The sequence below is a fragment of the Agelaius tricolor genome, unplaced genomic scaffold (assembly GCF_023055355.1).
Source record: "Agelaius tricolor isolate 1412-34295 unplaced genomic scaffold, bAgeTri1.0.p SCAF_1, whole genome shotgun sequence".
Lineage (NCBI taxonomy): Eukaryota > Metazoa > Chordata > Aves > Passeriformes > Icteridae > Agelaius > Agelaius tricolor.
In genome coordinates this window covers 67,205,682-67,218,784 of record NW_027269261.1, presented here as the reverse complement: position 1 = coordinate 67,218,784, position 13,103 = coordinate 67,205,682, and the positions used below count along the sequence as shown (strand labels likewise).

The window sequence follows — 13,103 nt, the reverse complement described above, 5'->3', positions numbered from 1 at the left end:
GAGACAAACTGGTCTGCTGCAGAACTTGTTGAGAGCAAGCAATGACCCAGCATTATTCTCTGCCAGCACTGACAATACAGTGCCAGATGGACTATCTGATCTCTAACTATCTCTATAAGAAAGAACATGTCAATATTTTGATAAAAGAGGGCCAGATAGATTTGCTTGTTAATACTCTTGAAGGTCACAGGCAAAACTGAAATGATAAGCAAAAGAAATTTGACTACTCCGCAAGCAGCTCTCAAGCATTTATTGTCTAAACTTATGGAGTGGCCCTGTCATCTCTTACAGATGTAGAACCTTTCGTGTCCCTCTATTCCTTTGTTTCAGTGACTTTACGGAGTAGCCATGCATGCACATGAATGCAATTTCTAAAACAGTTTCTACACAAACATGCTGAAATCAGCTGCTAAAAAATGTGATCAGTCTGGTTTTCTTCCCAAGCTTCCTAAGGGTCACACCATGAATTAAGTCTGTTTCTCAGAACAGAATAGCCAGTGTTTCTTTATCTAATGAGATGGAGATGCAATCTGGAAATAAAATTCTTGTAGTCTCTGCAGATGCACAGAAGCTGGCTGGAGCTACAAAATGTGCATTCAATTAAGTCAAAGACTGTTGATCAACTGTGCCTGGCAAATATTACAAGCATAAAAACCACACTGCACATATATGGTAAATGTATATTTTGGCAGGTGAACACAAGATTGTGAGTCTTCCATTCTCTGTCAGTTCTGTGCTGGGACCACAAAGGATCCTGCCATACAGGATGCAATGATGCATTAGAAACTGCATATTTCCACGATTGTCTATTTCATGGCCATGAAAAATTCGCCAACACCAAAGGGAATTAAAACCAAAATAGAGAGATGAGAGAAGATAAACTCAGGTTGGGTGGAGAGAATTATTTAATCTTTAAATTTAATAAAAGAGATACTAGAACAAGCTTTTTTCTAATTGCAATATCTTTAGGGAAAACAAATAGTGGCTCTTTAAATCATCAATACTTTTGTTCTTACTGTTTCACCAGGATAACTGAATTATAAACTACAGACGGTGGGTAAAAGGGAATTCTTTGAAGAAATTGTAGTAAGGGATCTTCCAATTTGATACAAGGCAATAAAAATCCTCATCTTGAGGATGAACAGCTCAACCTGAAATGCCTAACAAGCAAAGAGGTCTAGCTTTATTTGGCCATGTTTGAGTTGGGATGACTCTTCAAATGTCCTGCAGAGGTCCCTTCTGACCTCAGTTAGTCTATTGTTATATGTGTGTGGGCTGAGAGGCTTGTACATATGTGAAGATCACTAAAGCCAAGTAACTTAGAAAGAAATCTGAGAAAAGACAACATGTTTAAGCCACATTAATCTTGCTGTGAAATAAAGAGTTTATTTGGGAGAAATTACTTCATCTGAGAGCTGGAAAAACTCTCCATTGTTTCCTCTCCAGTGTTCTAACAATCTATAGAGAAAAAATTTTCTTGTAACTTAGTCTTTACTATAAAGGGAGAAAGGTATATAAAAAAGTTAAAAAATGATACAATTGATTCAGCAACAAGTAAAAAAACAGAGGTTACACAACAATGCACTTCGGCAAACTTAACTTTGTGTTTGAAGCTCTAGATATAGAAAGATAAGGACCTTAGGAGCTGAGATGTTGTATAACTGAGAAAAATTACTTTCAAAGTATTAAGAGCATGAAGAAATCTGATGACTTCTAAGAAAACTAGCTCTTGAAAGAGAGCAAAGGCCAACCTGAGCTAAATTAGAGCCTAACACCATTTATCTAGTGATTCAGAAAATGCCTTCCCTGCAGATTAATTTCTCCAGCTGGAAGAATTTTTTTGAACACAACCATTGAAAATGTTGTCTGCCTGAATATAGAAATAGAAACAGCTGGTCAAACTCTGGAAATTAAGGTCTTCAGGTTAGAGATTAATCTTAGAGTTGCCCTAAAATGCCTCCAGCAAAAATCCTACAGCTGATAAAAGACTAGTATAATCATATCTGAGCCAATTTTTCTAGCCTGTGGCAGTACAGTGGGCAGATCAGGTCGAAGATGATGTTTCAGGTCCAAATGAGATTTAACTGAAAGACTGCATCACCATCCCTCTAAAGTCAACATTCATTCTGAGACTAATAATGAATGTCGCTTATGGCATTTCTTTACACAGTGATAATTTTTTCCAAAATATACCTCTGGAACTGCAGTCAGACCGATTTCAGCAAACATTGACTCTGACTTTAACACACAGAAGTAACTGTACAGTCTAGGCTGATTCAGATCTTACTCATCATTACTAGGGAGCCAAGTAACTGATTCTGTGAGATTTCTGGTCTATTTCAGAATATTTAATAAGATCTAGCATGCTTACAAAGGGCAGAAGAAGATGGGATGGATAATTAAACTCTGTGAAAATTTAATAACTTCATCTGTAGTCTGTTGTTACATCCACTTTTGCCCTTTTCAGTACTCGCTGCAGTTAATTTTGCCCTGAGAGCAGAGATTTGCCTCCAGAGAAGATGCACATAGTCTAGAAGGAACCATTTGAAACTTATCTGCTAGGGACTCACCCATCATTTGGAAGAAGATGAAAAGGTGTAAAGGTAGCTTGCTTTAACTGATTAACTGGTAACTTTGCAGCTGGTTAAGCTGAACACTTATTTAGAGCAGGGGTCATATATTTCTGCTCTCTGGGTATCATCTGATACACACTTTTTTTTTTTTTTTTTTTTTTTTTTTTTTTATACAAATAAAAATAATGAACCAACACAGCAGTAACCAACTTGATCCTCCCAGGTGATTTTTAAACAACTGATTAGTGTATATCACAGAAGGAAATTATTTAAAACAAAATAAAAACCCTCCACACTCTTCCTTCAGTAATTTATTTCCTGTGGCCACAGTGTCTTTTCCTTGCCCACGGCAACTAGTGCTACCACCTCTAGGATCACCAGAGGCTGAGTGTGGTAGGGTAATACCCAGCAAGAGAAAAGGCCATGACCTGTCCCAAACTCATTTAACATGACAGAGAAGAGTTTCATTTCACACAATATGGGTTACTCACGGCTCAGCTTCGATGCTCTGGTCAGCAGCAATGTAGTTGGCAGGGATGTAGCCCGTGATCTTGCGGCCAGGACAGACTGACCCCTCTGGCAGGAGGAGCTTGGCATACCACCATCCCTCATGGGAGGCATTCAGCACTTCCAGCTTATCCCCAGCTCGAAAGCTCAAGTCATCCTCTGTGCGAGCATCATAATCGAACAGTGCCACAAAGTTGCAAATGTTTGCTAGCTCCTGGCCAGGCAGTGGAGGTAAAGGTTTTTCTTTTATCTTACTCTCTAAGTCCTTCTGTCCTGCTTGGAGGTCAGGTTTTACCACAGCAATGTTGGTAAAGACCTGGCCCCCTTTGTCTTCCTGTTCACCATTTGTCCCAAAGAATAAGCAGGGAAGGTAACGCTTCAAACAGGGACAGTACTTCTGGAAGAAGTTTCCCATCTTGATACCTTGTTGCTTCCTCTGCTTCTGCTTTTCTTTTGCTTTTCCTGGTTGCAAGACCCTTAGAACAATTTTTGCACCATCCACATCTTAGCTTTTAGCGGACTTCTTCTCCCCCTTCTCCTTAGGCATAAAATGAAACAACTCTTGACACAGCTGGAAGCTCCTCTCTGTGTCCCACGGAGAGCTCATTACAGACGCCTCCCAGTTAGAGAATGAAACCTAAGCATTCAAGTGCCAGCACAGGTATGGAGGGAATTTTTCACTTCCTCTTCAGAAAAAGGAAAGCAACACAACAGCTGTGCTGGGCTGAGCTCTGAGAACAAAGTGTGAGCCTCTTCTGTTACAGCAAAACAATAAAGCCAGAACATGTAAATAAAGGAGGCTTTTCAATTCCTTCTGCTCGGGATGGGTGTTTTCTTATCTCAGATGTGGTCAGGTCATGTGATCAGTGGTGAATGTCTGTCTTGGCAATGATTAACCAAACTGCTTCCTCAGCAGTCTGACGTGGACAGCTTGGATGAATATTTCCTTTTGCTCCCGGTCTGTACTGGTTTCGGTGTGCAGTTTGCTCCCCTGAGACCGACAGAGGCCCTCAGCAGGAGTGCACCTGTGGCTCCTGCCCTCACTCACACCCAGGCGCATTCCCTGCCAAGTACCCACCCTTCAAACAAACACTACGGCTTTTTTTTATTTTTATTTTTTTATTCAGCTGGGATGGGCACTTTTTAGAAGGAAAACCAAATATATATGGCTTACAGTAATAAAGCAATATATTTTAAAGCATTCCTTATTCTGCATTTTAAGGAAACCAAGGCACTAGCCAAAAAGCATTTCTCTAGGTGGCTGGCTGATTAAACCAACCCTATATAAAAATAATGTCTGTTTTCCAGTCATCTTTTAAACAATGACTCTGCATTGACCAGTATATTCCCATTTCTAAAGTATCTCTAATCCAGCATACAGACCAAGCATGGGTGTCTGGATACCGTGTGGCTGTGGCAAGGCAGGCTGAAGGGTTGGCTGTCATATCACAGCAGTGCACCCCAAGCTTTGTAACCCCTGGAAATCACCACAGCCTGGGGGACTGGTTGGAACCGGAGCAGGAAGCACAGAAGATACAGTGATAGCCTGTCTGCACACATTTCAGTAAGAGACAAACTTTTACAGATCAGAGAATATTTATTGAGATCAATCAAAACTCACATACAGACTTATAACTTCCTGGTGATTAAAAAAACTGAGTCCTATATTTTTCTTTTCTTTCCTTTCCAATTTTTCTTTTTTTTTTTTCTTTTTTTTTTTGGTCAGGAAGCTGACTTCTGTGGTTTTATTTTATTAGAAAGAAAACACCTAAATAACAGAAACCAAAGTCACTTGCTTTCATCATGTCTCTCATTCATTTGAGTGAGGAGACCAGTGGCAGAGGCAGTAGGCTACTGACCAACTAGAGACTGTGGGATGACTAACTAAAAGACATCTCTATTGAAAGTGATAATGTTAGTATCAGGTGCATCTCCACTGAAGAAGAATGGGGAACTGCTTATAAACACTTCTGCAATGCTGCAAAAGAAATTAAATAAAGGAGGAAGTACCATACACATCAAGTCACCACTAAAAACCTCAACATCTTTAGGGTCTGATAAAAAAAAAGGTATGCTGATTTGGAAGATTATCATAATCTTATTTCACTTCTGAAGCACCACTGGAGATGATTTTTCACCAGCGGTTATTAACCACATAATAGTAAGAACACAGATATCCAAGAGATATTTGCTTTTCCTTGGTGTGAATAACACTATCCAAAGGAAAGAAAAGCCAATATTGATATCTTCATTAGTCTTGTCTAAATAATTGATTACATTTACTGAAATCAAAGAATATTAGAAACTACTACTAAGTAATCTCACAATTTTCAGTTTGCACATTTGATCGACTTTTCCTGTAATGGTTTTTGGTTCTGGCAACTTGGGCATTAATTTGACAAAGCTTTGCAAACTCATTTACTGCCCAGAATAGTTTCATCATAACAACAAAGCCATTTGCATCATACAGAATCAAGCTGTACACTGCACAACCATTTTCAGGACCAAATCTCACCTTTACACTCAGGAACCAATATACAAACACATTAGAAATCACACTGCATTCACTGAGACCACTCAGATAAGTATGTATAACTGGAGCTACAACAGGGCTTAAGCCTACAAACAGTTGTGTATATGACTACCTTATCTCAAAGAGCTCCAGGCATTAAATTCATCTTCTCGCTCAATCTGTGTCCCTGCTTGGCTTTAGAAAAACAGAAAGACTTTTTCTGAAAGTGATAAATAACTATAAATCAGATTCTTTTCCCCCTGATCTTCAGGACCAGTTCCATGTATTAACCAAGTAGCCATTAAAATCATTAATCAGATTTAAAAGACTTCTCAAAAAGAGAGAAGATTGGAGTTGCTGAGAACCACTGAGCAGATTTCCTGTGGGACAGGACAGTAAGTGAGCTGTGGTGGCCACACTGCAACAGCTTCTGCAAGGGTCTTTGTTCCCATCCTGGTGACTTTATTGAGGATTCACTGCATTTCTGAAAATAAAAAAGTTATCTTAATGGTTAAGAGACTATATAATTTTATCACAGGCAAGAAAAGAAAATTAGCATGTAATAAAAGTGTTCTTGCTGGTTTTACAGAAAAAAATAAAATCTGATAAATCCCATAATCCTGATTTTCATATTCACAGTTTGGAACAAATCATGTATATTCATGGGCTTTTCAATATAAACTGTTGTCCAAGTCCTCTGCATTTGAATTACATATAATTTGACAGAATAATCTTTGCATTACCTATTCCTTGACTTAGCTTATTTCTTTTGTCTTGCACCCCACTATATTTGCAAATCGGGCCAAAGAGTTCTGCATTGCTCCTTGGCTTCCTGTAACTTTATTTAATTTGTTTAGAAGTATGAATATCAGAGCAGAAATTGTTAAAAAATAAGCCACTGGAGGTAGAGTGACTGTAAAAGACTTAATCAGAGATATTGATTAATTTTATTGGCAAAAGTGCTTTAAGAAGAATGCAAGGGTCTCACCTCCTTTGTGCAGCCAACAATAGCTAGCAAAAAAGTTGAATTTATTATAACCAGAATGGCACATTTACAGTATGAATACTGAAATTTAGTATTCTGGTCCCTATATTAAAAAAAAAACACCAAACACTAATATTGTAAGTCATTTCTTAAAATATGCAACACCTTGAAACAAAGATTGATCATTTAAAAGCTGTGTCTGACAGGACTAGATAAACTTAGACTTTAGAAAACAGAGCAAGTCTATTCAATCAAGCACTACTTTCCCCCTTCATGCTAGGTAATTCCCCATTTCTTTTAGTGTGTATTTCCTTGTTCCATAAAGAAAAGAGTGTACACTGATGTTATAGGTTTGAGGATAACAGATATTTGAAGTTACTTTTTATGTTTTCTATATATTGCCTATAAAGTCCAGTATAAGTAAGACTCTTGCAAGGAGCTTTGCATCTGCTTAAACAATTAATTTGAAGTCCTCTAAATCCATTAAATCAAATTCTAATTAACTTAGAGTCAATATCCCTTAGGCCTTATTCCACAAAACAATCCTGTTTAAACGCAGTGGTGAAACATATTTTTCTTAGTTGACTGAAGGGACAGAAGAATAATGTGCTAACATTACATCCTTTAGTAAACTTAGTACAAAACTAATCTGCAACACTGACATTAATTGAAGTGATATTAGAATCAGGTCCTGCTCTGCATGAATTAAGGTATCAGACTAAATTGTATAAAATAAGTTCAGATAAGATTTGAATCCACAACATTTTAAAAGATTTGTTTTGATAGAAGTTCTATTTGAGTTACATGCCTTCAAAAATTATGTTGTATGAGTTTGCATTACAGATAGTTTCTACATTCATTGGTTTGTATATGCTCTGTGTGGAACTATTGGCATGAATACATAAAAACTTAGGAGTTTCAGAAAAAATGGACCCTCCTTCAACACATAAATATGCTGGTTCATATTTTAGAGACAAAGAGTGACATCACTGAGACTCAGTCTTCAGTACTGATGATACATGGTGTTTGAAACCATTCCCCTACGTCATGCAGAGAATTGTAGTCTGATCAGCTCTGCTAGGGAAAAAAAAAATATTCCAAGGCAATATCCATCAACAATTTTTTTATGAAATATGAGTCAGTTGAAATCGGAAATTGAAAAAGACAGTGGTTTTTCTTAATGAGATCACAACAGAAACAAACATTTTCTTTCATAATTGCATTGAATTTTGTAAAAGGAAATAAAGACTCCATGTAAGGAAATTAGAAATTAAGGTATAAAATACAAGAATTGTAATTAAATAATCTATGATGCCTGTAGCATCACTTTCCACACAGTATAATCTTTTTCTAGACAGAAGTTATACTGCTGCATTTAATGTATGCTATTTAAATATTCAACATTATTACCTTACTTAGAAAAATTTCATAATGCATTACAAGAAAGCAAGTCAAACCCTTCAGCAAAGTAAAATATTCAAATAATGTGATCTTTAAAGAAGTTAGCAGAAAACCAAAAGCATATTGCTTTAAATCTGTTCTTGGGGAATAATATAAATGACTAACCATTTTAAAGTTGTGTAGTTTTTTTAAGGTAACAAACTGAAATAAAGCACAGTGATTTTTTTTTTATTACAGCTGTCTTTTCAGCTATATTTCTTTCCATTTGCGCATTAAAATGGAACATATTACTACCACTTTGTAGCTTTTTTATATTCCTTTTAATCAGCATTTCCATTTTGTTTCTCTAATTTGCAAGTTGCCTTTTTTCAGTGAAAATAAATTATGTGTGTAATTTTACTCTTGACAAAATTGTTTACTCTTATTGATTAATCACTTTCCTGGTTTTGTCTATTATCCTAAACCATAAATCCATGAAGACATAGAGTTACATTTGATTCTGCATTTTCCAACTTGAAATCTTTCTGCATTTGTAATGAGAAAACTCTGGCTATTTATTTCCAAAAGGCTGATCCAGTAATCCATCTCTACCCTAGAAAAACATTAAAAGTATACTTTCAAGTGCTTTGGTGATGAGGGTTGCTTATTTATTAGCTGAATTTGGGCCTGAAACATGCTACATCTGACAACAAATTAACAGAGAGGAATAAGGTTCTGTCAAGGATTGACAGAATAGAGACTTCCTCTATTTGTTCAAACAAACAGATCCCACTTTGCTCAAATTTAATGTGAGTTTTGCCATTATCTGCAATGGGACCAGACCTCAAACATTATTTTTCATTTCATTGTACATTATTCTAAATGATATACAGCCCACAGTGTTAAAAGTTGTAACTTAATTTGCTTTCTATGAAGCAGCCTCTCTGAATAAAACCAAAGAGCTGTAGCTCTCTAAGGCATGAAAAACACTTCTAATCAAATTTATCTCTGTGTGGGAAAAAATATGGCAAGTGGATGACAAAGAATTATCAGCAAGCATGACTTTGCCATTCTTTTAAGAAAATGTATTCCAAAGATGACCCTGCTATGAATAGTTTTTAAATTTAGAATGTGTATTTATTTATGAAGATTTTATGATGGGTCAAAATCGTTTCTCACATAACTCTATCAAAGTCTGTATGCTACAACATAGATGACTTGAGAACATGATTTACCATTTATATCTGAAGCTGGAATTGCATCAAAAGAAGCAGAGAAGTCCAAAGAGAGATTGATGTAAAGGAGCAGTGTATCAAAGTACTGCAGTCATTGTTTCACCTGCAAGTGAAAGTGCTTGGGGTTTTTTTCCAAAAATAAAACCAGCACTCTCTCCTGACCTTCACTGTACCTCAAAAAGGCAGCACCTCACAGAGAGCTGAAATTTACTATTAGAATATATTGATATACCACATAAAGGAACACATCTTATTAATGACTTAAGATTACTGAAATATGGCATGCAAAACCACCAGAAAAACTAGCTGTTAATTCTAGAATAGAATAGAACAGAGCAGAACAGAACAGTTCACTTGGAGGTGACTTATAATGATCATCTGCCTGACCACTTCAGGACTGGCCAAAAGTTAAAGCCTGTTTTAAAGGACAATGCCCAAACACTTCTTAAAGGCTGACAGGCTTGGGGTGCCAGCTACCTCTCTAGGAAGACCGTTCCAGTTTGACCACCCTCTCAGCAAAGAAATGCTTCCTAACATCCAGTTGGAACCTCTCCTGGTTCAACTTTGAACCATTTCTACACACTCTGTTACTGGATCTCAGGGACAAAAGATCAGCATCTCCCTCTCTCATCCATCTTACTTTTATTCTTCCTGCTAGATCATATTTAAACAAAACTCATTTCCATGAACTGTGCATACATTAGGATTTTATATATATCTAAAATCTCTCTATAGGAAAAGGACTGGTTCTGTAATCACTTCCTATGACTATATGAATCCTGTGCATGGTCCACCCACCTTCCTGACTAAGTGCTCCTCTCTCTTTGTATGTTTTCTAAATAGTTTTCTGCTTCCTGTTTCTTTCTTTCTGCTGTATCTGCCTTTCACAGTGAGATGTTGTATAAAGAACATTACCCAAAAGGTAAGACACTCTTTATAAGCCAGAGGAAAGGTGCCCCACAGCAACCTCAGGATGTGCACTTACATATTTTCCCTATGAAAAGTAAAGGATAGGCAGAAAGAAAGCTTGAAAGCTGGGATATGCTTCAAAACTATGTTAGGAAGTAGCAGACAGGTAGGTATGTGTTGCACAAACTGATGCAACTTGTCTTGCAAATATGTATTTTCTTACTGTTCTTCCTTTTCTTTTGTTTCAGTATTCTTCTCTCTCTAGAGATGTAGAAAATTTCTGTATAGTTTCCTGCCTCCTCTTTTCTTTCTGCTCATCTTTCACAGCTGTACAATGAGATGCTGTACAAAGAACATTACCCAACATCCAAGATATGATCTTTATAAACACAGGGAGAGGGGATAGGAAGCCACCAGCCTTGGTGATACTCACTTTCAGTAAGGACTTCTGATGAAGAATTCTGTCACTTTCTTTCTCTGAAAATTTTTTCCCAAATTAATATTCCTTTGTCTTTGCTTCCACAGCTTTAAACCTTATCAGAATTGCCTATCCCCCTGACAAGAACATGAAGGTAGCTAAATGCAGACATACAGTTTTCCCAAAAACAGAAGAGGTTGCTCTGACCTGCTTCACAGACACACATAGATACAGAGTACAGATATTTAAACAGTTATATCAGCATGATGGACTTTTCTTGATGTTTAGTATATATTCCTCTACATCACCTCCTTCTTATGAAAATGCAGCATACTTATTTTTATCCTTCCATCAGACCACTACTAGACATCTTCTAGAAGCAGAACAGTAAACATGAAATCCCATTTATATTCAAAATAAGCTCTTGTATTTTAGATTTATAAGCATTAATATTAGCTTTTTGTTATTGCAGCCCCAAGAAATATCACTCTCATTATAATTAGCAATGAACACATACAGAAGAAAATATGTATTGAATAGAAGATCAAATGCTCCTTAAGAAAGAGGATTTATAGTTAAAGAAGGAAAAATTTGACCTCTACTCATCATAGTGATAGGATAAAATCTGGTCTTGAAAATCCTAACATGGTAAGGATTGTAATTAATTAAGTAACTCATATGTTAGTTTGAAAGCACAGATTTCTGTGTTATGTTACAGTGTATTAAATTTTTCTGTACTCAGTCGTAGTAAGACCAAAACTAGAGCAACATGACCAGTTTTTCATCCTGTATTCCAGAAAATTTGATAATGACCAATTAGATAATGGAGTGATGAATGAACATCATCCAGATTGAGAGTCAAAGACAAACCGGCTCAAAACCCTTCAGCCTTTAAGAAAGGAACTTAAACAATTAAACAAAAAGAGTCTGTGGGAAAACATAGTAGCAGCCTTCAAATAGATGGAAGTCTGGTGCATGTCATTCTCACATCTGCTAGGAATAGGACACAACAAGAAAAAAAGATTCATTAGAGCAACAGAGACTTTGCTTTGAAATGAAGGGAGGGAGAAAACTCTGTGTTCTGCATGTAAGGACTAGTAAACACTGGAAGAAATTGCCTCAGTGGCTCTTTCAAAGGGGTACTTTTAAAGAAGTAGACAGTTGACTTCTAAGGGTGTTTGTAGTCAGATTGATCCTGTCCCAGGGCAGAACATGGCTCTTGTTAGGCCTTTCCTAGTTCTGTTATCTGCAAGTCTGCAGTTTTATAGTTGTGGCATTTCCCACTGACTGTTCAATAGCCCTGTTCTTTTGTGCAGACTGCAGATTGGAATACATTAGATTTTTTTTATGCAATAACCAGCAAATGTCAGGCTTGAAATGCAAGCTTGTAACCTTCTTGGACAACTCAGAAATCTTCAGAATGTCTGAATTCGACTTATTCCTGGTTTGCTCATGAAGAAATTGAAGCCATAAGCAATTTATATTATCTGTCCACGAATACACCACGAATGAATGGAAAATGAGGACTGAAAATGAGTAATCTTCTGGATTTTACACTTCACATTGTAAACATACAAGTAGGCCCAAAAGAACAAGAAAAAATCCCAAACACAGGAAAAATAAGACAGTGTCCCATAGATCATAGAAACTGCACTGTTCTCTCCCCATTAAATACAAAAGGGTGTGTTTTGGAAGCATATCTTCCCTAAAAGTCCATATTTCTAGTGCAATTTCTTTTGACTAAATGTAACATTCATCCAGGTCAAAAAGAAAAATCTTTCAAAGTACCTTTAAATAACTATGCAGAGTTTTAAAATATATACTCACTAAAGGTCCAGCAATCAGTCTTGGTTATTAATCATTCTGACAAAAAAATTGATTTTCATTTCCTTCTTTCATGTTGTGTGGGAACAGCCTGAGGTAGATTACAAGATCTGAGAGAGATGATAAGGACAGTAAAAAGGCTTTTGAGAGACTCTGAGCACCAAGTGGATTACTGTCTGTTTAACCTTTTGATGAGCTACTGGGTTTAGTTTTGGGAATCTTGTCTCTTTAGCATCCTGATTTTCAATTCTATGCTGGTCAGATAGAATGTAGGGAATATAGTACTGAGGTGCCAGATGTCCTAATCCCAGCAGGACACTATAAATTGTTTGTGTGTAATTCCACTAGAAAATTGATATGTCCATATTTTGTGCCATATAAAAAGGCTGCTAAACATCCCAATAAACAGAAAAACTTGTGAAGTCACTGGAATTTAATTGAACATTAAATCCTGATCAATACTTAAGTAAATTCGCCAAGCTTCTCTACCTAGTAACAAGGCACCCTGTGTGCCACAGAGGGATGCCTTGAAAATTATTTAGCATTTTGTTCAACTTTTAAAAGTCTGCTAAGGAAATAGTAAGTGCTAGAGACCGTTTTTCAAAGAAAATATATTCTTGACAGATTTCACTGTCTTGCAGAGACAAAGGTTATCCCTAAAATAAATTAGTGTTGATAGTCCTATTTCTCTCAAAGTATCGCTCTGTCATACCCTACTTCTGTATATCCTGATTTTATTCCTGTGATGGTTCCTAAACAA

General features: G+C 36.7%; 1 protein-coding gene across 1 annotated transcript in view; it reads right to left on the bottom strand.

Annotated features, from left to right (window-relative positions):
* FRK (fyn related Src family tyrosine kinase) overlaps window positions 1–4,002 on the bottom strand; it is a 45,559-nt gene extending 41,557 nt beyond the window's left edge. Inside the window, exon 1 of the mRNA XM_071438258.1 lies at window positions 3,065–4,002. Within this exon, the coding sequence (XP_071294359.1) occupies window positions 3,065–3,495 (431 nt within the window). The 5' untranslated portion in view covers window positions 3,496–4,002. The remainder of the gene's footprint in view (window positions 1–3,064) is intronic.
* Window positions 4,003–13,103: the final 9,101 nt, after the last annotated feature.